This window comes from Arvicanthis niloticus, chromosome 20 (genome assembly GCF_011762505.2).
Source record: "Arvicanthis niloticus isolate mArvNil1 chromosome 20, mArvNil1.pat.X, whole genome shotgun sequence".
Taxonomy (NCBI): domain Eukaryota; kingdom Metazoa; phylum Chordata; class Mammalia; order Rodentia; family Muridae; genus Arvicanthis; species Arvicanthis niloticus.
Genome location: NC_047677.1, coordinates 6,353,262 through 6,379,768, shown reverse-complemented (window position 1 = coordinate 6,379,768; position 26,507 = coordinate 6,353,262). Strand labels below are relative to the sequence as shown.

Below are 26,507 nucleotides of genomic sequence, written 5' to 3'. Positions count from 1 at the left end.
TCCCTCATCCTATTTATTTGTTGTACTGTTTTGTTTTGTTTAAACACACAGGGTTTGGCTGTGGCCCAGGCTTGACTTTATAGCTCTTGGATGGCCTCAGACTTGTGATTGATCCTTCTGCCTCAGACTTTCATTACAGGCATGGGCCACTACACTGTTTCCACCTAAGTTACTTCTGATGCTAGTCTGTGATATTATTCAAACATTTTTGTATTAGCGTCTGGTGGCCTCATGGGGCTGCTCTGATTCTTTTATATGGGTGCTGCTTGTTTATTCAGTTTCTTTTCTTTTTCTATAATATAACTCTTTTTTAGATTTATTTATTTCTTTATTTATGTATTTCATGTATAGAAGTGTCCTGCATAACAGAAGAGGGTATCAGATCCTATTACAGATGGTTGGGAGCCACAATGTTCATGCTGGGAATTGAACTCAGGTCCTCTGGAACGACAGCCAGTGCTCTTAACCACTGAGCCATCTTTCCAGACCGCCCTCCCCCCCCCCATTCAGTTTCTTAAAATCAGACCTTCTACACTGTGCTTGCCCAGCACCGGTCCCTTTCTTTTGCCTGTTCACTGGGACTCTCTCTCCTGAGGGTCTGTATTTCCATAAACTATTTCAAATGGTGTTTACAATTTTAAACAATATGGCATATAACTTGCTCATTTGTATTGATTCTGTTTGCTTCCATCTGTTTGCTTGGATTTAATCCAGCCTTATTATCTCAGTTCGAGAGGATAAAATGCCCTTAATTCTCTTAAGGTATTCTGTACTTATTCTTTGACAATTCCTACAAATACGACTTGCAGTTTGGTCATTTTCACCCCCATTGCCCTTTCTTACTACTTCTGACCCCCTCTTTCGCCCAACAAGTCCCCCTCTAACCAACACATCTGTTTGAATCCACTGAGTTCATTTGAGTTGCTTGCATGAGCGTGACTGTAGGCTTCACTGGAACATGGGTAATTTCCCAGTACTTACACCACTGAAGAAAAATGACCCTTTTCCCTCAGCAATCCACCTGCCAATAGTTCCTTAAATAGGGATGGAGCCTCTGTGTTATCCATCCCAGAATGTTTCCTGACTCACTCTAGTGCAGCCCTTCTGCAGGGTAGCCACGTCTCCTCTGAGTTCTTGACTGTAACATGCAGATTATGTTCGGAATCTAAAAATCCTGATTCACCAAAAACGTGTATGTGGGGGGGGGGGGGGGTGTTCTGATTTCTTCCTGGTGATTTAAATATTGGCAAAAATGAAAGCAAGCAGTTGTTACTTTGAAGAACATCTCCTGGATGCTTACAAATTGCTTTAAAAGCCGCGGCCAACTCATGATTTATTGCTGTTGTATTGTTATTGTCTAATCTTCATCAGTAATTTCATTTGGGTCGACGTGTGACCTGCTAATATTTGATATCTTCGGGAAGTGGCTTTTTAAAATAATAAGTACAAGTTTATTTTGGCACCTCCTACACCAATGTGCCTTCATGCTGACCTTCCTGGATCTTATCTGTCCAGGGACAGTTCCCTTGCCCCAAGGCTCAGCCAGTCCTGCAGCCTGCGTTCCAGTCCCTGTCGTGCTCACCATAAGCATCTACTAAAGACACTCCATGAAGACTTCTGAGTTGAACTGAACAATCCCCTTGTGTTTAGGAGGTACTTCCAAGCCATTTCCTAATTAGTGGAAAGAAGAGAGTAAAAAGAAAGTGTGATGAAGTTCTTTTCTGTAGGTGCATCTGTTGCTTCCACTCATTGTGTTTACCAAGCCCAGCTCCCTTGGCATGCTTAGCTTTATGTGCATGCCCTTGACATGCAAGCCCAGCACAGAAGGAAATGTGCCAGCAGAACAATCTGCCCAAAGCTCTTGGCTCTGGTGGAGTGAATGATTTGCAGTATTCAGAAACACAGTTGTACCTCAGATCTGGGAACAAAAAAAAAAAAAGAAGCCATGTTCAAGAAGTTAGCCAGCAACTCACAGGATGTCCTTACAGCAGGATTTGAACCCTGAATAATCTTTCATGGGCTTTGGTAATTTTTCAAAGTTTGAACCCATTAACTTTGTGGTATAGAGTTGAAAATCATGAAAAACCCACACTTTGAAAGTTAGACCTCTTATCATTTATGAGGAATTATGGGGTGTATTTCTTGAACATTTTGGTTTGTTTTTCTCTTGGTCTGGTTGTTGTTGTTTGTTTTGTTTTGTAATGCAGGCTGGTCTTTAACTCTCTTGTTAGGTAAAAATGACCTTAAACTCTTGATCCCCCATAGTGTCACTTCCCATGGGCCAAGCATATTCAAACCACCACACTGGAAGCCCTGTCCGATTCCCAGAGCCCCATATCCCCTCCCTCCATTCTGTTTTCTTTAGAGAACTTGACCATTTACATTTTTATCAATGTGTGTGTCTTTCTTCCTACTGGACTGTAAGGTACAGGAGAAGGTTGTGTGTTGAACGGTACCTGGAGTAGGGTTGAGCTCACGAGGATGGGGTGAGAAGGTGGTAGAATCATATACTCATCTCTTGCTGAGGCTCCAATCTGCCTGGTTGAGAATCAAAACCTGAACATGGAAAAATAATGAGATTGTCTGACTCAACAGTTGTTAGTGGGCAAACAGTATGAGAGTGAGGATTTAATAGAACTCAGGCTGGTGAGACGGCTTGGCCAGTAATTTGCCTGCTGCCAAACAAGACAACCCAAGTTCGATCCTTGGGACACACATGATAAAAGGAGAGAACTAACTCCCACAGCTTGTTCTCTGGCTTTGACATGTACAACAAGGCAAGCATGACCTACCCTCTCGAATGTACACACACCAAGTAAATGAAAATGAACTTGCTCAAGTGTGAGAAGTCTGGCACCAAGGACGAAAGGTTAAATGCCATTAGAGGCCAGGAAGATTCTTAAAAATTAGATTATGAAGTAATTCCTACCATGGAAGACTCACATTGATGTCATCTTTCATATGTTAATTTTTTGTTTTGTATACATGAAAAACTATATAGTTGCTTGTCTTGTGTGGCAGGGGACACTTTTTTTTAATTTGTTTTTTATTGGATATTTTATTTACATTTCAGATGCCATCCCCTTTCCCCATTTCTCCTTCCTTGAAAACCCCTATCCCATGCCCCCTTCTCCTTTTTGCTTGTATACATTTTTTTAAATGTTAATCAAAGGCTTTATAAGTTTGGTAATGCTCAATCAGAAGTGTAACCCAATACCCAACCTAGATATATCAACTATCTTTGACTGGCGGAGACATGTGAACATCCGCCTCCATGTTCCCTCCTCTCTCTTTCTCTCATCACCTAGCTTCTCCTCTCCTCCTCCTTCTCTCCTTACTCCTCCTCTTCCTCTCCATACTCCTCCCACCTTAGCTCCTCCTACATATCACCCTTGGCATGGGACACTTATTTAATGGTGTGTGTGTGTGTGTGTGTGTGTGTGTGTGTGTGTGTGTGTAACTCAGAATAGAAATAAAGTTGAACCTCTGAGGCCTGGCACACTGAATCCAGAGCCAAGCGAGACTTGTGATTTATTTTAAGAGGGAGTGAGGATTGAAGAGGCGTTGTCCAGGGATGAAGGACTGGCTGGAGAAGTCACTCAAATTCCTGAGTCCAAGACTGATTATTTTACCACTAGTACATGGTACAGAGTCTGTTAGATAATGGCTTCAGATTAACTATCTCCTGAGTCAGTGTCTGGCTGGGGCAGTTACTCTACCTCAGCTGAGGTTTGGAAGGAAGAGAGAAAGAGTAAAATTCACAAAGGTATTTTCAACTGCATTAGTATATGGCACTGTTTGTACAGCCTTAGGAAACACCTGTGTGCCAGCCCTCTGCCATTTCCAGCAGGAGACAAGGAAGAACATACATGAGGAGGATTTACTTTAGCTCATGGTTTTAAATGTTTCAGCCTAAGGTTAACCACTGGGTTATTTTCTGGGCTTGTAGCGAGGCAGAATTTAGGAGTATGTGGTGGAATAGACGCACTCACAGTGCAGTCAGGAGGCAGAAACAAATGAACAAGGAACCAGGGGCACCATACACCCTGTGAAAGCCAGCCCTGGGAACCTGTGTCCTTCAGACCTCACCTCAAAAATTTCCTGTCATTTCCAGGATGTCATTAATCTACGAATTCTTCCATGGATTAATCCATTGGTGAAGCCAGAGCCCTCATCTTCTAAGCAGTTCACAGAAGCTCATCTCCAATCCTGCCGCACTGGGGACCAAGCCTTCAATAGCCAGCTTTGATAGACACTGCAGATCCGCACCACAAAAAACATGTCTGTGTTCCAGAGAACAGCAAAGTTCAGCTCTGGACACTCTGAGGTTTCGGGGCCCTCTTTGAGGCACCCAATGGACAATTGCTGTGAGTTAGGCACTTGCCGCCATGGAAGTAGGGCAGGTGACCTAGTGGCTCCCCTGAGAGACATGGATGTGTGCATATGTGAGGTCATGTGAGGGTAATAATTAGGCATTAGTGACATTAGTCATGGAGGTGCATTGTTTAGTGTTTATTTTTGTTAAATATTAGGTAGAAACAAAATACAAATATAAATATTTATGAAGAACAGTAAAATTTATAGCCTTTTTTATAGAACCCCCTGTATCTCAGGCTGGCCTTGAATTGGCCATGTGGTCATCATGGGTGACCTTAAGTGTGATCCTCTTGCTTCCACCTCAGTGCCAGGATTACCAGCATGTTTCTCCAGGCTGGCCCTTTTTTTTTTTTTTTTTTTTTTTTTTTTTTTTTTTTAACTTGAAAACAGGGTCTACTCTGTAGTCCTTGTTGGCCTTCAACCTGCCATGGCTCTTCAGCCTCCCAAATCCTGAGATTACAGGTGTGTACCCCTCCTGCATTCTGATTCAACATTGTTGTTGTTTTTCCATCTAATTCAATTACAGTAATCTTGAAAGCTATAAAAAGACTGAGATTTAGAAAGACAGAGTCCTTTATACTTGAGCATATGCACTTTGTGCGTGTAAAATAGGGTGCAGGGACATTGCTTACAATCCCAAATGCCTTCACATAGTCCCTGCTTACACAAGGAAACCATTGTATGCTTGTGCCCAGGGGAGAGCTGCTTAAAGAAATTTTGGAGGAACCCGATGCCAGAGGGTAATTTGTGTAACCAAGCTTTAAATTAACAGTCTTTGTTTTCTCCCAGGCGTAATCACATTTGACTCTTGAAAAATCCTAATTAATAGCTAACCGTTCGCTTCTGTGACACCGTGATAAAGTCAAATTGCGGAATACACAAAGGCCATGCAGTTTTCAGGACTGGAACGGTAGCACATTTTTAGGCTTATTTTTCCCCCTCAAGCCTTGTGCTTTATACCTTACTAGATGCTCCGTCTCCCCCCACTGATGCTATTCTCTGGTCAGTCAACACGATGGCTTTCCCTATACATGTCATTTATGTCTGCTCAGACCGTAGTTGACATTCATGGATAGCAGAGTGGCTCTGGACCTGGTGGTTGTGCTTTGTTGACTTACACATCACTTATTCTGAGTCGGAACGAGTATCAGCAAGTTGGCAGTACTGTGTTCCAGTCTTACGAGTAGAAATTGCGGATAAAGCTACCCCAGACAGGTAATTCAAACACTTTAAGTTTTTAAAAGATTCATTTCAAAATCCCTATTAATATCGAGGACTCTTTTAGTTTCTTCTTCCTTCTCTGAGTGCATTTGGCAGGGCCAGCAGGATAATTATTACAAAGAATGTTTAGAAATGTAAAAATTTCCAAATCCTGAGCTTTAGCAAGCTCTCCAGGTGATTGTCAGCGGTGAAATTTTAGGGACAGTGTTTTAACCCACAAGCCCGTCATTTCAGAGTGTCTTTTAGGGACCACATGATTGGAAGCAAAATGAAGGACCTCTGCTGGAAGTGAAGTAATGCTTCTCAGTAGACAATTTCCTGACTGGTCTAGTAAAGAGTACTTGAATAATTCAAAAGAAAGGGTAATAATTTCTCATGTAATTTTTAAAAGAAACTCTGAATTAAACATGACTATTTTCTCCAAATTTTGTTTTGTTTTGTTTTTTTGATCTGTCTGTTTGGTTTGTTTGATTTTGTTTTGGTTTGTTTTGGTTTGGCTTGGTTTGGTTTGGTTTGGTTTGAGCTACAACCTCACAGTGTAGCCCAGGCTGGGGTAGAACTTAGTATGTAGCGTAGGTTGGCCACAAACTTAATAACAATCCTTTTCCCTAAGCCTCTGGGGTGATTAGATGATAGGTGTGGGCTATAAGCCTGGCTGCTTGTGTCATTTTAAGACACAAGAATGCAACTGCAAATGGCAAAAAGAGGCATGAATCCCAGGACTGGGAGCCTGGGCAGCCTCCTAAACCTCTCTCCAGTTACTCAGTGATCTTAGGCAGTTTGGGCAAAGGTGGCTGCCAGGTACAGTGATTCTGTTCTGTGGTCTTTAGAGTTAAAATAGGTTCATATTCTGTCAGTCCCATGGGCTCAGTTATGCTGGTCAAAACTGTATCTACCTCACACACCAGATACCAGTGATGGGAGGGATCTGTGGTAAAGAGGGACTGGGCTTCTTCTGTGTTTTGTTGGAAGGATGCTTTAGACTATGGAGTGTGTTCTTGGATATCTGAGATATTACTTGTTTTATGTGTATGCATATGAAGTGAACCGTCGTCATCATCTATTAAAATGATGTATAGTGTAGAGTCCGTAGAATATTCTGTCTGTCATATTTTAGAATTTACATGGTAAATTCTGGTTCTTGGCAAGGGCCCCTACACTATTCTTTCTGTGATTAACGCCCCTCCCCCCCCACCATTTTTTTTTTTTGTTCTTATTGATTTTGTTGCTGTTTTAAAACTTTGTTTATTTTTTTATTGTTGGGAAGGGGAGGCGTGAAGGAGGACAGATGACAGCTTTGTGGAATTGGTTCTCTCCTTCCACCTTTACATGAGTTCAAGAGATTCAGAGATCAGACTTGCTCAGCAAAGCACCCATACCCGCTGAGCCATCTCAATGGCCCAACGTTGTTTCTTTGAGACAGGGTCTCATGTAGTACAGGCTGACCTTTAACTTACTGTGTGACTGAAGATGGCCTTGAACTCCTGATCCTCCTTCGTCTACACCTGTGTGGTTTTGACTAGGTATGGACCCCATAGACTCATGTGTTTGTTGCTTGGCCTATAGGGAATGGTACTAATTAGAAGTGTGGCCTTGTTGGAGTAAGTGTGTCACTGTGGGGGTGGGCTTTGAGGTCTTTTAGGCTCAAGCCACACCCGGTGCTGCTTTCAGGTTTCAGAACTATCTGTTCCTTCAGCACCATGTCTGCCTGGATGCTGTCATACTTCCCACCATGATGAAAATGGACTAAACCTTCCCAGTGAACTTAGCCAGTCCCAGTTAAATGTTTTTTTGTTATAAGATATGCCTTGGTCATGGTGTCTTTTCACAGCAATAAGACTGTAACTAAGAGTGTACCAGGGGCTGGGGTGCGGTGTTGTTGTGGTAGACCTGAGCTTGCTTTTGTTTGGAGGAATGTTGATTGGGAGCTTTGGGTTAGGGAAGCAATGGAATGCTTTAAGCATCACCTAATGAGCTGTACTAGTAGAGCCATGGAAGACAGTGATGCTGAGAGTGGTTTGAACTGTGAGGGCCTGGCTCAAGAGGTTCCAGAGGAGAAGAATTTTAGTATGTTGCTTAGAGATTGTTCTTGTGATATTTTGGTGATGAATGTAGCTGCTTTTTGCCCTTGTCTAAAGAGTCTGCCTGGGGCTAAAGTGAAGAGATTTAGGTTATCTACAATAGCAAAGGAAATCTCTAAACAGCCTACTATGGACCCTGTTGTGTGGTTACTACTGTTCACTTTTATGAAAACATTCTGATGAGAAGGAGTAAACTGAGCAAGGAGAAAGTACAAAACAGAGACTGAGAAGAAAGGGGGCACCAATGGAGCTATGTCCTATCTTCAAGATAAATAGCTTAAGAAATAGAAAAAAGGGAGTGGTGAACTTGGGGGAAAACCCCACCCAGCTAAGATTCCATCTGGTGCAAAGGAGTTAAAGAACAGTTGAGGTCAAGGTGTGGCGTCTTTAATGCCCGCACTCAGGAGATGGTGGCAAGTGGGTCTCTGAGTTCAAGATCAGTCTGGTTTACAGAGCAACTTCCAGGATACCCAAGCTGTGAAGGAAAGCATTGAAAACAGAAAGTTGGTGAAGATGTAATTGAAGGGGGGGGGGGACATATTCCAGCCCCAGCAAGCCCCAGAACTTGGCAGCTTTGGTCATGTGGTTCTGGCTTTAGAGACAAGGACAGAAGAAAGGGGTTATGGAATCTATACGAAGAAGGAAAGACACTGAGGTCAGGTGTGTGGCAGGGCTGTCCCTTCATTGTGTGAGACTGTAAAGGTAAAGACTGGATTGCCTTAGTGACTCCAAAAGATTAGAGATGCCAGAACCCTGCGATACCTGCGGAGGGAAGTGAGTAGACTAACAGGAAGTGGAACCAGTCCAAGGGAAAGAAGTGTATATTGCAGTCAACAAAGCCAAAAGGAATTGGAGATCTGAAGAGCATTTTCGACACAGGACACGGAGATGCAGAACTTGGAGTTCGTCCAGGTTGTTTTTGGTCTTGCTTTGGTCCAGTATTTCCTCACTATCCTCTCTTCCCTCTGTTTTGATACAGTAATCCTGTATAACCTGTGCTGTTATACGTAGGAAGTTTGTGATCTGTTTCATCATCATCCCCATCATCATGATTTGATAGGGGTTTACAGTTAGGTTGCACAAATCTAAGAAGAGACTTTGAACTTTTAAACATTGTTGAAACTGAGAGACTATGGGGACGTTTGAAGTTGTACAAAGTGCATTTTGCATTATGTTATGGTTACAAGGGGGGGGTGTTAGGGAGTGGAATGTGGTGGTTTGAATAGAAATGGCTCTCATGTGATTGAATGCTTGGCCCATGGGGAGTGCCACTATCAGGAGGTGTGGCCTTGTTGAAATAAATGTTACTGTGGGGGCAGGCTTTCAGTTATCTATGGTTAAGCTATGCCCAGTGTGACATACTATCTCCTTTTGCCTGTGGATCAAAATATAGAACTCTCAAAGCTCCTTCTTCAGCACCGTGCTGCCATGCTGCCCACCATGATAGTAATGGACTAAACCTCTGGAAATCTAAGCCAGCTCCAGTTAAATGTTTTCTGTTATGAGTTGCCTTGGTCATGGGGTCTCTTCACAGCAGTTAAACCCTAAGACAACCCTAAAATGCTGGATGAAGTTCAGTTCTCACCACTACACTGAGCTTTCTTATTTACTTTTTGAAAACTATAAATACAGAATGAAAATCACTTGCACATGTGAAAGATAAATGTGGACACTTACAACAACCTCTGTAATCCAGAGTAGCTCTGTACTTGAGAATACTTGGATATCTAGATTCCACAGAAAAAGTCACTTGAATACTTTCTGGTATCTTACTTAATGTAGAATCAACATTAGAAAGCATGCATATTCTTGAGCTGTGAGCCAAGCAGTGAGTACTTGCTATCAAGTCTGAGCAACTGAGCTAAGTACCTGGGACCTACATGGTAGAAGGACAGAACAGATTCCCACAAATTTTCCTTTGACCTCACCTGTAGGCATAATAAATAATAAAAAGAAAAAAAAATAAAGCATATATTCTAGAAACCTCCTCCTATTTAGTTACTGATTTACTTATTTTTGAATGTAGGATCTCATGTATCCAGAACTCACTCCCCTGGAACTCACTAAATAATCCCAACATAATCTGGGACCTAAAAATCTTGATATTCTTGACTCAAGAGCTGAGATTGTATGTGTGAGCCCCCCACTCCCACCCCATCCACCATGCCCATTTATGCAGTTTGGGGGACTAACCCCGGAGCTTCTGCATGCTTCACTATGCTCACTAAGCCCTACCCCTGCTTGCTTATATGCCACTTGCCTGCCTGCCTGCCCGCCCGCTCTCCTCCTCTATCTCCTCATCTCCTCCTCCTCCGGTTGTTTTTCAGAGTTTTGAGGGCGCATCTCACTGAGATGTCAGGCTGGCCTTGAACTCTCAGTGGTCATTCTTTAGCTTCATTAATGCTAAGGTATGGGCCCATTTCATCATATCTGGCCAAGATTTCTTGATTAGTCCTCAATTGGAGGAACAGCGGGTTGAATCCTCAGCGAACCTGAGTTCTGTCCCCAGCTGCTCAAACTCCAGTTCGAGGAGATCAGATGCCCTCTTCTGGACTCCACAGGCACCAGGAATTCATGTGGTGCACATACATACATGCAAGCAAAAAGATTCATATACATAAGATAAAAAATAAATATTTAGTACATGTTGTTTTGGAGGTTTTTCTTTTTTCTATACAACAGGTTTTTTTTTCCTATGATTTCATCCATAAAATTAAGAAACTTCTTGCGCTTTTTTTTTTTTTTTTAACTTTGGGTAATGTTTCCAAAGATTTATAAGTTAGTAATAACATCAGTGGGAAAAGTCTTGCTTTTGAATGTCAAATCACATAGTTCAAATTTTATCATTTTTAGAACTCTTAAAGATCAAAAGTTCACTTCTCCACACTGGCCCTTTAACCCCAGAAGCCCTATGATGGCTTCTCTGTCCATCTCAGTGTGAGAGACTCCTCCAGGGCACCAGTGTATTCCACAGAATTCTGGTCCCAGGAGATGCTCAAGGAAGAATGAGTTCCCTGGGAAACAGTCCAGGCTTCACTGAGCAAGGGCCTTTGCATATGCGTGGTACAGTGGAAGAAGGGATTCTGCAAGTTAGTTTATCTCAGTGCTGGGATTCCATATATGTGCTGCTGTACACGCCCAGCTTGACTTCCTAATGCATGGCTGTTGCTATGCTTGTTTTTCTTTTGTTTGTTTTGAGACACAGTCTGGCCTTGCTATGTAGCCCAATCTGGCCTTGTACTCCTCAAAGATGATGGTATGACCTCAATATCAATGCCCCAAATACTAGAACCAGAGATACCAGGACTTTTGGGCTATGCTAACCTGGCATTAAGTAGGCATTAGATAAATACTGGGGAGTATATTCTAATCTGACTTTTTCAGCAGTTTGAGCACACACAGCCTCATTTATCTGTAACCACACCTTGTAATTTAAAGATGAGGAAAACTGATACACAGACATGGGTGACTTCTCAGTTGAGCCAGTGAATAATGTATTTGGAGCAGTCACCTAATTGTGTGTGTGTGTGTGTGTGTGTGTGTGTGTGTGTGTGTGTATCACACACTGGCTTTTGAGTGTCAAATCACATAGTTCAGTTTCAGTATCATTTTTAGAGCTCTTTTTCTCCCTTCCCTTCTCCCTCTGGCATTTATTTGTTTGTTTGTTTATTTATTTATTTATTATATGCAAGTACACTACAGCCCATAAGAGGACATCAGATCTCATTATGAATGGTTGTGAGCCACCATGTGGTTGCTGGGATTTGAACTCATGACCTCCGGAAGAGCAGTCAGTGCTCTTAACCGCCAAGTCATCTCACTAGCTCCATTTTTAGAGCTCTTAAAAAACAAAAGTTCACTTCTCCACACTGGCCCTTTAACCCACTGGCTCAGTGGGTTAAATCCTTGTAATCCACATGGTAGATGGAAAGCTTCCACAAGTTGTCTTCTGGCTTCCATATTTTATTACAAATAAATAAATGTAATATTGATGGGGGCCGGGGGGAGGTTATTTTTGTTCCTTTAAGGCACGGTCTAGTCTGGGCTTGAACTGAACAATGACCTGAGTCTTCTGAGTGCTGGGATTACAGGCACGTGCCACCAGACATGCCCATCTATTTTTTTGTTGTTGTTTTTAATTTAAAGATGTATTTTAAACTGGGGTCCTCTAGAAAAGCAGCAAGTGCTTTTAACTGCTCAGTCCCCTCTCTCCCGAGCCCCATGACCAGCTGAAGTCCTTAATGTGTTGTTGCCTCTGTTCCTTGTTTTGTTAGTTGGAGACAGGGCCTTGCCTTGCTATAAAGAGAATAGCCTTGGATTCCAGTCCCGGTGGCTGCACCCTCCGTAGCTATCACTTCCAGCCCTGTGCCTGTGTCTAATATTCCTGGTGATCCTGTGATGTGGGTACCATCCTGTCTCTATACTATAGCTGAGGAAGAAGGAACTCAGATAGGTATATTGTACGAAGTCACCTAAAGCCCCATGGTCTGCATCAGGCAGGGTTATAATCCCTGATCTTTGTGCCTTTTCAAAGATGTGGAAGTAATTAAAGAAGCTAGAAAATTTTGCTAGTTGTACTGGAAGAAGAGGAGGGAGAGGAAACCATGATCAGAATATATTATATGGAAAAAAAAAAAAAAAGCATTTGCTTTCCTTTTGTGTAGGGGGCAGGGGGAAGATGGATGATGTTTCTACAGGGTTTCTCTCTATGTCCCTGGCTGTGCCGGAACTCGCTCTGTAGACCAGGCTGGCCTTAAATTCTCTTGTCTCTGCCTGTTGAGTGCTGGGGTTAATTAAAGGCAAGCATCACCACACCCAACTTGCATTTTCAATTAAAAAATATATGGAATTGTAGTTGCACCTGTTGGCATTCTGGTGGTGATCAATGCAATCAAATCATCAAAGTAATTTTTGTTTTTCCTCTGCTCTCCCCCCTGGGTAAAGCCATTTTCCCAGCCTGGCATTGGTTAGTAGATGCTACTGACTTAATAACACTAAGTAAGCTTCTTGGATGTGCTGTATAAAGATATTTTGTAATTTTGTTTCTTGAAAATATGATTTTCTTTTTTACTTATTAATGGCAAATTTAATGCAAATAATTGCCTGGGTATTTTAAGTTAAACTAACTTAACATGAGATTTGAGACACACATATTTGTTTGCCTTTTAAAACCTTAAGCTCCCTGAGGTGTTAGATTATTATCACCTTTGTGAACAAAGACAACTGTCGCTTTAAAGAAAATAATTATAGGCATCCATAAAGTCTCACCAACATGGCTGCCTAAACATGAGCCGAACAGGGACAAAAATAAACGTGCTAACACTGATGCGGAAAGAGGAGGCCTCGACCCCACACAACGAACTTCAGGTAACTAAGGAATCCTGAGAGTAGGAAGAGCAGACCAACTGGTTATCCAATTCCAAAAGGTCAGCCCTGAAAACACAAGAACAAACAGCATCGTGCAGGCTGAACAGGTTGGTGTTTATGTGTTTAGGGATATCTATGTATATACATTATGTGTGTAACAACTATAGATGAAAAAAAAGTTCATGAATTTAAGAGAGCTGAGTTCAATCCCTGGAACCTGTGTAAATGGTGGATGGATAAAGTCAATTCCACAGAGTTTGTCCTCTGCTCTGTACACACATACCATGACATGCTCTGCCCCCCAAAAACCATTTGAACATGCATACATGCACATACAATAATAATATTTTTTAAATTCTTTAAAAACATAGGTATTTAATATATAAAATGTGCATCGGTATTTTGCCGGCGTCTCTGTGTGAAGGTGTCAGATTCCCTGCAACTGGAGTTATAAACAGTTGTGAGCTGCCATGTGGATGCTGGGAATTGAACCCAGGTCCTCTGGAAGAGCAGCCAGTGTTAATAACCTCTGAGCCATCTTCCAGCCCCATATTTTTAAATTTTTAAAGAATTACTGTTAGAAGTAAGTTGTGGCCGGGTGGTGATGGCGCACGCCTTTAATCCCAGCGCTTGGGAAGCAGAGGCAGGCGGATTTCTGAGTTCAAGGCCAGCCTGGTCTACAGAGTGAGTTCCAGGACAGCCAGGGCTACACAGAGAAACCCTGTCTCGAAAAACCAGAAAGAAAGAAAGAAAGAAAGAAAGAAAGAAAGAAAGAAAGAAAGAAAGAAAGAAAGAAAGAAAGAAAGAGAACACAGACACCTTTAGTTGAAAGATTTCTTTACAGGGAAATGACTATCATTGATGAGTTAGGAAGCCTCTTAAAAATATTATAGTTTTTTAAAATTATTTCTTGTATCTGTGTATGTTTCTGTGTGTGAGTGTACATGTGTGCACGTGTGTGTGTGTGTGTGTGTGTGTCTGTGTGTGTGTGTGTGTGTGTGCAGTTCATGCCATGTCACCCTGTGGATCTCAGATGACTATTTCATAGAGTCAGTTTTCTGTCCACCTTTATGTGGATTCCAAGGATGAACTCAGGTCACCAAGCTTGCGTGACAAGCACCTCTACCAGCTAGCTGAGCCATCTTGCCAGCCTTTGACTGCCTTGTTAAGATGGCTTCAGGATCTTTTTGTCAAATGGATGTAGCACTTACTGTTGGGAGGAAGGAGAACTTGAACTAAGTTATTGTTATTGCGGATAGGGGTGTGTACTGCCATCCACAGGTTTGTGGCTATCAGAAGACAACTTTGTAGAGTCTTGTTCTTCCATTTTTACCTGAGTTCTGGGAGTTAGCCTCAGCGCATCAGGCTTTTGTCTCAAGCACCTTTACCTGCTAAGCCAGTGGCTGTCAACAACATTCCTTTTGTTTGTTTGTTTGTTTGTTTGTTTGTTTTATTTATTTTATTTTATTTATTTATTTATTTTTTTGAGACAGGGTTTCTCTGTGTAGCCCTGGCTGCCCTGGAACTCACTCTGTAGACCAGGCTGGCCTCGAACTCAGAAATCTACCTGCCTCTGCCTCCCAAGTGCTGGGATAAAAGGCGTGCGCCACCACTGCCCGGCCAAGCTGTCAACATTCCTAATGTTGCAACCCTTTAATACAGTTCCTCATGCCATGGTGACCCTCAGCCATAAAATGGTTTTCGTTGCTCTGCGTAACTATAGCTTTGTTACTCTTATGAATCATAGTGTAAATATCTGTGGTTTTCAGTGGTCTTAGGCAACCTGAGAAAGGGAGAAAGGGCCGGTCTACCGACCCCCCTAACAGGTAACAAGCCATAGGTTGAGAAGTGCAGTGGTTCTTGCCAGCTTTGTTTCTCCATTTCTCTTGGCAGTACATAAAGCATAGGTGAGCACAGTTGGACAACAGCAAAGCTTCTAAGAGTCTGGTTCACAGCAGAATTAGTGATACCTTGGGAATCTGGCTGCCTCACCACTAGACAAAGAATGTGGTAATGATTGCAAGCTTGCCTTTGTGGTTGAAAAGATTGCAGCCATCGAGAGCTCGTTTGATCTCAGACATGGGAAGCAGTTTTCTCACACCCACACCTGGGTGATTGTGTATGAGGAGACCTGTCGTAACTCGAATATTAGAGGAGCCCAGATGGAGCCGTAATGAACTCATGTCTCTAGACGTGGTTTCAGCCTCACAGTATCTCAGAGCACTCTTTCCCAAATTACTGGTTGGAACTGATCAGTAATGCAGGTTCAGGAGGCAAAACCAGTATGCTTTTAGTGAGTTGCCAAGAGGAATCATCTGGGAAGCAGGACAGTGGGTTACATCCACTGGAAGGGTTGGATCCATAAAGTTTGTTGTGTGGTTTATGTGCATGTACGTGTGTGTGTGTGTGTGTGTGTGTGTGTGTGTGTGTGTGCCTAAACTGTGGTAAATCCATATGGGTCATAATAAAATAGGCTTCTGGTTTTAATCTAGGAACTACTACAAATCAGTCTGAAAGTATTTGTATTGTGCAATATTCACTCCCCATTACCCAAATAATTCTTCCACAAGTAAAAACCCATGAAAAGCTTTCTATGCTTATAGGTTTAGCATATGTTCATGTGTGTGTGCATATGAATGCATGTGTAAGTACATATGTGCATGTACATGTGGAAACTAGAAGTCTATGTCATGCTTCCTCATTGCCCACCTTTTGTAAAGATATGTATTTATTTACTTATTTCTTCACAATATTTTATATTCACTTTGATTATATTCATCCTCATTACCTTCTTTTACCTCTCTTCTACTCTCTGGAATCCCCCCTTTTTCTTTCTCCATGTGCATATGTGTGTGGTGTGTGTGTGTGTGTGTGTGTGTGTGTGTGTGTGTGTCCCACTAAGTTTAATTGGAGTAGCTTGCATAAGTGTGTGTGGAAAGGCGCTATTTACTGCCCAATAGACTTCTTGCTAGTGGCTATAGCACTGAAGAAAAATGATTCCCATTCATTTTTCTTCAAATGATGGCAGCCATCATTTGCCAGTGGCTCCTTCCCCAGGGGGCCTCACAAGCCTCTCCCTTATCCACACTAGAATGTTGATGAACTCCATCTTGTGCACAACTTGTACTTCTGACTTAGTTTGGGTTTTATTACTGTGAAGGGACATCATGACCATGTCAACTCTTCTAAAGGACAACATTTAATTGGGGCTGGCTTACAGTTTCAGATGTTTAGTCCCTTATCATCATGGTAGGAAGCTTGGCAGCATCCAGGCCGACATGATGCTGGAGATGAAGCTGGGAGTTCTACATCTTGATTAGAAAGCAGCCAGGAGGAGACTCTTACCTACTCTGGGCGGGGCCTGACCCTCAAAGCCAGACTATTCAGTGATGCACTTCTTCCAGTAAGGCCACACCTTCTAACAGTGCCACTCCCTATGGCCAAATGTTCAAACACGTGAATCTATGGGGGCCAAACCCATTCAAACAACCACAACAGGTAACCACAGCTGTTGTGAGTTCATGACTGTAACAGCTTTGTCCTGTCCAGAAACAACCTTTTTCGGAATTCCTGGTCGTCCTCCGGCTCTTCCATTCTTTCCTCTCCTTCTTTCACTATGTTCCCTGAGCCCTGGGGGTAGTGATATAAATTGCCCCCCCCCTTTATAAATATTTTTCTTTAAAAAATTTATTGATTGATTTATTTTATGTGAGTACACTGTTGCTGTCTTCAGACACACCAGAAGAGGGCATCAGATCTCATTATAGAGGGTTGTGAGCCACCATGTGGTTGCTGGGATTAGAACTCAGGACCTCTGGAAGAGCAGTCAGTTCTCATAACTGCTGAGCCATCTCTCCAGCCCCAGATGATCCCTTTATGACTGGACATGAAGCAGTCACTTAGTCACTTATTCTCAGCCCTTTAGACCTTGCCCTCTGCAAAAAAAAAAAAAAAAAAAAAAAAAAAAAAAAAAAAAATACTAAGGCTGAGAGCAACACTTATCTGTATTTTCTAAGCCTTCAGAAAGCAGTTTGACAAGCCACCAATTTAGCAGTGTCAATAGTATTCCCTAACCCTCTTAACCTTGCCTGAAGGCTTAGGCTTATGATTCACAGTTCATTGGCTTTTGACAAGTGTATGGTGCCAGTCCCCTGGTTTGTTTGAGACTGGTTCTCTCACTGAACTTGAAGTTCATCCATTCAGCAGTTTTCAACCTGTGGGTTGCTACCCTTTGGGAGGAGGGGGTGGTGAGTCACCTAAGACCATTGGAAAACAGATATGTACATTATGATTCATAACAGCAACAACATTACAATTATGAAGTAGTAAAGAAAGTAATTTTATGGTTGGGGGGGTGGTCACCAAAACATGAGGGACTGTATTAAAGGGTCACAGCATTGGGAAGGTTGAGAACCACTCAGACACCGCTGAGCTCCAGAGATCACCCAACACTGGGACTGCAGATAAGAGCTACCATAGCCGGCCTTGAGCTGGGTGCTGGGGATGTGAACTGAGGTCCTTGTGGTTGCACAGCAAGCTCCATATTGACTGAGCTGTCTCCCCAGCCACCAAGTTTTCTCCTACGTCCTTCTCTTTTTTAGAGAAGGTCTAATCCACAAGTTCTCCTAATTTGCTTTTCTGTTTGTGAAACATGTATCTTATCAAAGGGAAGGGGCTGTTTAAGGAAGGTTCTGTCTTCCTTTCCTACTGGGAGGAACTAGAATAGACTAAATAAAAAGATTGTTCCTGTAGACGAGGATCTAGGATTCAGCTTATTTAGAAAATATCTCATATTCGTCTTCCTGAATGACCAGTGTTAATGACGAGAAGACTGTTCTTAGCCATAGGTAGGATAGATGTTAAGTGTGTATCTATGGCTTTGAACTCGAAGCTTTACCCTCAAGCCTTACTTGATAAGGCTGGAATGCTGCTCAGTTGGCAGCATGATTACCCAGCATGCACAAAGTCCTGGGTTCCATCCCAGAACCAGTATAAATCAGGCATTGGGTGCACACCTGTAATCCCAGTACTGAGTGGAGGTAGAGGCAGGAGGATACATTCAAGACCACCCTCAGTTCTACAGTGAGTTTCATGGTTAGTCTAAGATGTGCGGACCTCTGACTCAAAAGAAAAATTACTCGTTAATATCTTTCTGGTGACTGTGAACTCCTTGAAGCCAGAGAGCTTCATCATTCCTAGCATGAATTTTTAATGACATCTGAGCTTATTGATTTATGGAGCAATTTTGCCATCTATACTATCTGGTTCATGCTAAAGTACACTTAACTGTCACACAGAAATCATTTGAATTTGGTCTTTTTGTATTGCTTTCCTGATTTGGGTGTGTTCACGTGAAAAAGCCGAGGTTCCAGTGAGGTGGCTCAGTGGGTAGCGGCTGCTTGCCAAGCACAGTGATGTGAGTTTGATTCTCAGAGTCCACATGGTAGGAGGAGAGAACTCCCAAATATCATTTTCTGTGATCTCAAAACCACAACATGTGCCATGCCATGTGAGCATGGATAGCCAACCGATAAATATACAATATTGTAAAAATGTAAGAAGATAAATGTATAATACATAAGCTGAAAATACTTGGAAACTTATACTAGACATACACATTATATATTGTATATACAAACACACACACACACACACACACACATTTTTTTTTTTTTTTTTTTTTTTTTTTTTTTTGGTTTTTCAAGACAAGGTTTTTCTGCACAGCCCTGGCTGTCCTGGAACTCACTCTGTAGACCAGGCTGGCCTCCAACTCAGAAATCTGCCTGCCTCTGCCTCCCAAGTGCTGGGATTAAAGGCGTGCGCCACCACTGCCCGGCTTCACACACACATTTTTAAGTCAAGATCTCCCTCAAACTTGGTACATAGCCAAGGATGACCTAGAACTCCTGGTCCTTTTGCTTCCACTTTCCAAGTACTGATGGATGCGATCTGATCTTATGCGATCAGAGGATAACTTGGGGGCATTGATTCTTTCCCATCATCTTTAATCTGGGTCCTCAGTCTTGGCAGTAGGGTAGACATCTTTACACAACAAGCTATCTTGTCAGCCCTTAACTCTTCTTTTTTAATGACTATTGTTTGTGAGTGTTCAGAGAGAGGGAATGCACTTCTGTGTACAGATCACTTTGAGGGTTCTAATGAAATAGCTTGGCCAAGTACAAGAGCTTGCCACCAAGGCTGACAGCCTAAACTTAATTCCTGGAACCTACTTGGTGGAGGGAATTTGTTTGGTCATTGTAGACCATCCTGCTATAACCTGATGTAGATCCCTGGTGGCACATAAGCAGCAAAGATACTTGCTTAGGGCAGCGCCCTCTATGGGCCAATCATAAACTTTGTAATGGCCCTGTCTCTGTGCTTGTACATCGTGCACTTAGCAATGGAGTCAGCTGCAGAAGCTATGGTCTTTATGTGCTGAGTCCTGTTGTTTGTTTGTTTGTTTGGGGTCATCTTGTAGCTATGATCAGGAGGAGAAGAGAAAAAAAAAGATATATTTTGTTTATTCTTGGCTCACATCTGCTTCCAACTCCCCCTCTCACTCACCTCATCTCCAGCATCTTTCTCGAGCCTAAGCTGGCTTAAACTGGTTATGTAGCTGTGGCTGGCCTTGAACTCCCAGCCTTCTTCAGTTTTATTTTGTAAATTGTTTTAAGGGATTGGCTGGTCATTGTCCTGGTGCGGCAGCAGCTTTTGACTGGTACCCAGACTTTAGGCCTATAGTAAAGGGACCACCATGGGATAAATACGGTGTAGTGGGAAAGGCAGTTTCTGTCTGGGCGGAAAAGGAAAGGTACTAGTTTGGTCATCCTGTGCTTTGGCAATTAAGTTCCAGTTCAAAGGAAGGAAAAGATAAACATTTTCTTGCTGATGCTTTTGAAGAGCAGACAGATGCCCTGTGGTCATGCTTCCTCTTTCTCTTTCTCCTGTCTGCTTTGAAGTTAGGCAGGTGGCAGTTCATTCTGGCTGTCACCACTACTCAAGCCTGCTTCAGCCCTCTCTGCCTCCAACACTTCATAAAACTCCAACACTTCATAAAACTTTGATTTTATTGGTTTCCTTAAAACATCGACTTTATTACATTTTCTGTTATACTGTGGTGGGGATTGAGCTCAGAGCCTGAGACAGGCACTGTCCCACTGAGCTCCAGCCCAGTCACTTTGATCACGTTTAGAATCTTTCAGCGCTGTGCAAACTTCCCAGCAAGTCACAACAACTACCTTCTCATTTATCCTGCCTCTCCCTCCCCTTTTGTATTAAGTATTGAAGGCAAATTTCAAACTGCATGCCATTTCAGCCCTACATAAATCAGTAGACGTCTGGCTGCAAAAATAGTACTTTCTTCCTTTTCTTGTTTAAAAACTTCCTGTTATGTGTATATAAAGTGTCCCCTCTGTGTGTGTGTGTGTGTGTGTGCGCGCGCGCGCGTGCGAGAGAGAGAGAGAGAGAGAGAGAGAGAGAGAGAGAGAGAGAGAACTTTGGGGAGTCGATGCTTTTATACAGAGCCTTCCTAACAGCCCTGTGTTATCTTTAAGTTTTTCTATCTCTTCTCTTCTTAGAGAATAATTGTACAAAATGGAAAGGGAAAACATTTAAATGGTTGGCTAGGCTACTTCTTGATAGCAGAGATAGTTATATGTATAGTGGGTCGTTTTGTGGGTCCTATGCTTGTTACCCCAGGGCTGACTTTTCTGGATGCTCAAAATCAACCTACAAAGGTAAGGTTAAGGAGTAAAAATAAGTAACAGGGATCTTGGGTGATGGGGGACTAGGATGTTGACCCCCTTTAAAGGGTTAGTAATTATTTCTCTAGACCTGTGAGGATGAATATATATATATATATATATATATATATATATATATATATATATATGTGTGTGTGTGTGTGTGTGTGTGTGTGTGTGTGTATACACACACACATATATATATACACACACATATATATATACATATATAATCATGTGATTGACATAGCTTCTAGTTTTCTGATAAAAAATATAAATTTTGTTTTTCATTAAAACCTTTGAAAGCAGGCAATAATTCAAATGTTAAATCAAAGCATGATTTACTATATGCCTTTGTACAATACGCCTCTCTTCAGTATAATTTTCAGTTTTATACTTACAGCTTCTCAAGAGCCCAGATAATTTAGCAATCACCCCAAACTTGTCCACCAAACTGATACATTGTGTTGGCCTCCCTGGCTGCTTCAGCCTTCCAAACACTTGGATTCCAAACCTCCACTGTTTTGTCTCCTCCTATCTACCCTGTGTGGCTTTGTGAGGCCGGAACTGTTTCCCTCTAGCTTCCCATTCTCAGTACTCCTCAAACTCTTGCCTACTGTAGGTTCCCAACAGTATCCAGCTAGGATGCCCATCTTTTCCTAATGCCTGTTCTTTATTTGTTTTTGTGTTTTGAGACAGAGTCATAATTTATAGCCCACACTAGCTTTGAACTCACCGTAGAGCTCAAGTTGGCCTTGAATTCATGGCCCTGAAGCTTCAGCTCCCCAAGTGCTAGATTAATGGTATGTGTTACCATACCTGGTTAACCATACGGTTTCATGAACTCCATACTCAGAAAGTTCTGTAGCTCTCTGTTACCCACCAGCTTACCTTCCTAGACATCAAGGTTCACTAGTAGTTGTTTTCTTCTTCTTCTTCTTCTTCTTCTTCTTCTTCTTCTTCTTCTTCTTCTTCTTCTTCTTCTTCTTCTTCTTCTTCTTCCTCCTCCTCCTCCTCCTCCTCCTCCTCCTCCTCCTCCTCCTCCTCCTCCTCCTCCTCCTCCTCCTCCTCCTCCTCTTCTTCTTCTTCTTCTTCTTCTTCTTCTTCTTCTTCTTCTTCTTCTTCTTCTTCTTCTTCTTCCAAATGCAGTCTATTCATCTTGCAGTTAGCTTGGTTCAAGAGCCCTTAGTTACATGCATTTGGTTACATCAGCCAGTGCAATCTGTTGGTTAATTGATGAAGGGGAGGGAGTGGAGGGAAGGGAAGGGCGGGGCGGGGCAGAGCAGGGCAGGGCAGGGCAGGGCCTAGAATCAATCCCCATATTGCCTTTATACAACACTGGAAGACCAGAGCAGGTGGAGTTCATCATGGCTGTCAATTTTTCACTGATTTGAAGATGAGTTTTGCTTTTTAAATCAGAGCATGGTGCCTGTCTTCTTGGGTGACCCTGACTCTTAGTTCCACTCAGCAGGAGGCAGAAAAGAAAATCCTGGATCATCATTAGGCACCTGGCAAAACCCATTTGTCAGGAAACTTGACTAATATTTTTCTTAATATGCATAACATTAGTGAAGCACCTCATTTATCCTACAAATGTGCTATAAAATATCAGTTCAGGTCACCTGTAGTCTTGTGCCCTAGAAAACATGTGTTTTCACTTCACTTTTCAAAACTTTACTATTCAAAATCATCTTAAGGTAACTTCTTGTTTTAGCAAGTTATTTATAAAATTTGTGGAAATGTATTGCCTTTCTCCTACATGCTTTTTCAACATTGTGTTTAGGAGCACATGTCACCTAGAATAGATATAGCACATGTCACCTAGAATAGATAAAGCACATGTCACCTAGAATTACAGTTATCAAATGAAGGACTCAAGTTCCCTGAAGCAGCCCTTGCTGGTTTTATATGATTCCACAGTAGTTATGACCATGACTACCATGTCTAGAACACTACACACAGTAAAATATTGATGTTTTCTGATTGCCTGAGTCTGTGAGAAATCTTTGGATCCATAACAGTCACAGTAATTGGGATATAAATGTGGAATAGTTGTTCAGCTAAGAGACTTGGACCTAAACAAAGTCCTGTCTGTATTAATATAAATTCTATCAGGAACATCTTTCACTCACCAGCATCACTCTGAAGTTATAAATTATTATTCATTGGCTTTAGAGTGGCTTGACAAATGTGTGGTAAAAGGCCAGGGTCTTTTGAGCAGGGTAGACAACCAGGAAAACAAATTTTATGTTTTTTTAAGGTCTTCATCTAATTCAGAGCATGAAACCCCCTGAGTTCATTAGGTGAAACCCGGGACCAAAAATGGGACATCTTGAAATGAGATACAGTGCATGATTCATGCACAGGCTTTGTTGTTTAGCCCTTCCTTTTCTCAGGAAAACGAAAACAAAACAACAACAACAACAACAACAAAAAACAAAGTGAAGAAGTTTCAAGTTGAAGAGTGTAGAAGAGTCCTGCTCTTGGTAGGAACCAATTACATCTTGTGTTCTTTCTTCTTTACCAGGTGATGGCTGTGGGCACATAGTGACCTCTCAGGACAGTGGCACAATAACATCTAAGAATTATCCAGGAACTTACCCCAATCATACTGTGTGCGAAAAGATCATCACAGTCCCGAAGGGGAAAAGACTGATTCTGAGATTGGGAGATTTGAACATTGAGTCCAAGACCTGCACTTCCGACTATCTCCTCTTCAGCAGTGCAACAGATCAGTATGGTAAGGAAGGGGTGTTGGGATCTGTAAACATGTAAGATCTGAATGAGAGAAAGTGAGATGGGAGAAAGGCAGGCAGTGTGTTGGGTTAGGAGCATAGCCTGGGGATCTGTAAGAGAACCTTGATTTGTGTAAACTCTCAGGGTAACTTGCATGCAGGCTAACATAGATGCACTTGCTTGGAAAGCTGAAACAGTAAAGGAGATATTATATGTCTGCCCCATGTGTCTCAGGAGATTCATTTAAATTTCTCTCTTGCAGGAAACTGAATCAGAAATGTGATGTTTGACTAAAACATACACATTCCTTTACTTGGCCAGTACTTAACTTGTAGCAACTGTGGTTTAGACATTCTGTGAAGCTGAGTTATATTCTGTGAACAAACAATTCCTGTCATGGAGATTACTCCTGGGGAAAAGACACATTTATAATGTGACAGGTAGTGAGAACAAAAAGGAAGGAATCCTATAGCAGGAGGAACCTGTTTTATGATAATATCAATGGGGTAGTCAGGTGGGTCCTTCCAGTATGGAAACATCTGAGCAGAGACACAGAGGAAGTTAGGGAAGAACGCTCACCTAAGACTTAAGTCAGTTTTCAGGAGAAGGGACAACTGCATAAAGGGAATTTTCCTAAATAACCTTTGAAAATCAGTTTCTTGTGCTATAGTACTCTGGTTATGCCTGAGATAATCATCTTTGGTGGTTAATATTGATGGTCAACTTTTACAGAATATGGAATCAATATGGTGACAAATTTTCTGGGCATGAAAATTCCTTGAGGTGGGAAAATTTACCAAACTACACACTGAATTTTTTTTTTTTTTTTTTTTTTTAAAGTGTGAGCATTTATCACTGTCTGATTCCAGACTGTGGATGCAATGTGACCAGCTGCCTGCAACTAGACTTAGCTTGAACTGTGAGGGAAAAGGAACCCTTTCTCCTTTAAGTTGCTTCTGTCAGCAATCACGGCAACAGCAAAGTATCTAATCCACCATCATGGTGGCCTTTTGATCCTAAGCCCCAGAAGACACCTTGCAGTTAGATAATTGGAAACCAAAGAAAAAATCTTGAACAAATCTTTTCATCTATATGTTTAGATTCTTTGGGTTTTTTGTTGTTGTTGTTTTGTTTTTTGTTTTTTGTTTTTGTTTTTGTTTTGTTTTGTTTTGTTTTGTTTTGTTTGGAAGCAGAATTTCCTGTAGTCCAGGCTGGTCTTTAATTTATTATAGCCAAGGATAATCCATCCATTTCATTGGCTATGGAGCACTGGGGTGATAGGCATGAACCACCATCCCTGAGTTATTTGGTGCTAGAGATCATGCATGCTGGATAAGCACTCTGCCAACTGAACTACATCTCCAACCCTAGGTTTTTTGAATTTTTAAAGATGTGGGTTCTTTACTGAGAAATGGGTACTGAATTCTGGTTTGGCATAGTGATAAAAGATAATTATTACTCTTTAAAGTTTATTTTTCTTTATAAAGTTGTATTTGTCTTTTACAAACAGGATTTGTGTTCATTAAAATGGGCATATTCAATGTGTTGGGTATAAGTGGCCCTGACTCATTTTCTACGATGCACACATGAATCCTTGGGTAACTCTTATTAATTTCCTATTCGACAGATAAATGAATTCACACTGAGATTTGGTAGCATGATAGGGACTACATGCCTAGATTATTAAGGACTGAGGGAAGAATTTGTTTCTATATTTTTGTGGCTGAAAGACACAGATATCTGTTGCTCTTCCCTCTGTCATTCAAACAAAGCCAGTGAATGGGAGGTGGGGGATGGGGATAAAGCAGCACAGGTCTGTAATCTAGCACTTGGGAGGTGGAGGCAATAGGGTCAGGCCATCCTTCAGTACATACTCAATTCAAGGCTGCCTTGTGCTGCATGAGCCCTGGCTTCTGAGCTGGACCACCCCATTAGCATGCTGTGCAGCGATTTTTCTCAAACACAAGGGATAAGTAGTAATTTAGTTAGCGATGTTAAGACAACATGTTTATCAATGTTCAGTGTTCTTCTTTTGTGGCTGCTTTAAAGATTTTCTTTGACGGAAACCACTAGCCCGGCATATGCTTTAACTGAGTTAAAATAGACCCCGGGTCAGTTTGAACTTCCACTGGGAATGCAGAAAGAGAAGGCAGAAACACTTTGTCCTCCTGTAACCTGAGCCTTGGCAGGGGCCAGTTCTGTGTCCAGTTGCTCCATCCCTGGGAAGGTTTGGGGCTTCAGCAGCTGTGTGGCCACAGGGTCCCAGAGACCTGTAGCTATGTTAGAGAATGGCCACAGAAGTGCATTCAGTAGGGACCACAAGTTCTGGAATGACTCCTGCAGTTCTGAAAGATGTCACCTCTAGCAGTTTCGTATGTGACTGAAACAGCTGGGTTCTTTGAGTTCAAACAGTTCAGTACTTTTCATTAACCAACTAATTGTTAAAAACCCACTGGTAATGGATATTATGACTTAGAGTTGTTGGTATTTTGAAATGTAGGGTTAATGTTTTGAAAAAGAGTAACATTTTCTGGCATGAGTATTGGCCAGCTATGCCAAGAGTCCACATTCTTGGGATGTGCTCATGTTAGCTATTGTGAATGTGCTTAAGCTGGACAGGTTTCATTAGTGGCCAGTTAACTTTTGATGGTTCATTGCTTGAATCATACTTTGGGCATTTTTAACATTTTTGAGGAGGTTGGGGAGGTGGCTTGGTAGTTAAAGTAATTGCTGCACAAGCAGTTTATAGGCCTGAGTTTGGATACCCAGAACCCATGTAAAAGGCAGGCATGGAGGCAAGTGCCTGTAACCCCAGTATGGTGGAGACAGTGGTCCTGGAACTTGATGGTCACTTAGTATAACTCAATGAACTTCAGGTTCAGGCTCTGTCTCAAAGGAAGGTATAAGAAAAGGAAAGACATCTCAACATCAACCTCTGGCTTCTTTAAACTCTCTTACACTCAGGAATGCAACACACACAAAC

The 26,507-nt window shown here is 42.0% G+C and overlaps 1 protein-coding gene and 1 long non-coding RNA gene across 2 annotated transcripts in view; one reads left to right on the top strand and one right to left on the bottom strand.

Annotated features, from left to right (window-relative positions):
• The window catches only part of Dcbld1 (discoidin, CUB and LCCL domain containing 1), a 97,159-nt gene that overhangs the window by 3,473 nt on the left and 67,179 nt on the right, over positions 1 to 26,507 (top strand). Inside the window, exon 2 of the mRNA XM_034524830.2 lies at positions 23,316 to 23,528. Within this exon, the coding sequence (XP_034380721.1) occupies positions 23,316 to 23,528 (213 nt within the window). The remainder of the gene's footprint in view (positions 1 to 23,315; positions 23,529 to 26,507) is intronic.
• LOC143435295 (uncharacterized) lies at positions 1,223 to 21,763 on the bottom strand. Its single transcript, XR_013105448.1, has 3 exons — positions 21,680 to 21,763; positions 2,457 to 2,556; positions 1,223 to 1,918 (listed from the first exon to the last, which is right to left on the bottom strand). It is a non-coding gene; the product is annotated as an uncharacterized LOC143435295 (long non-coding RNA).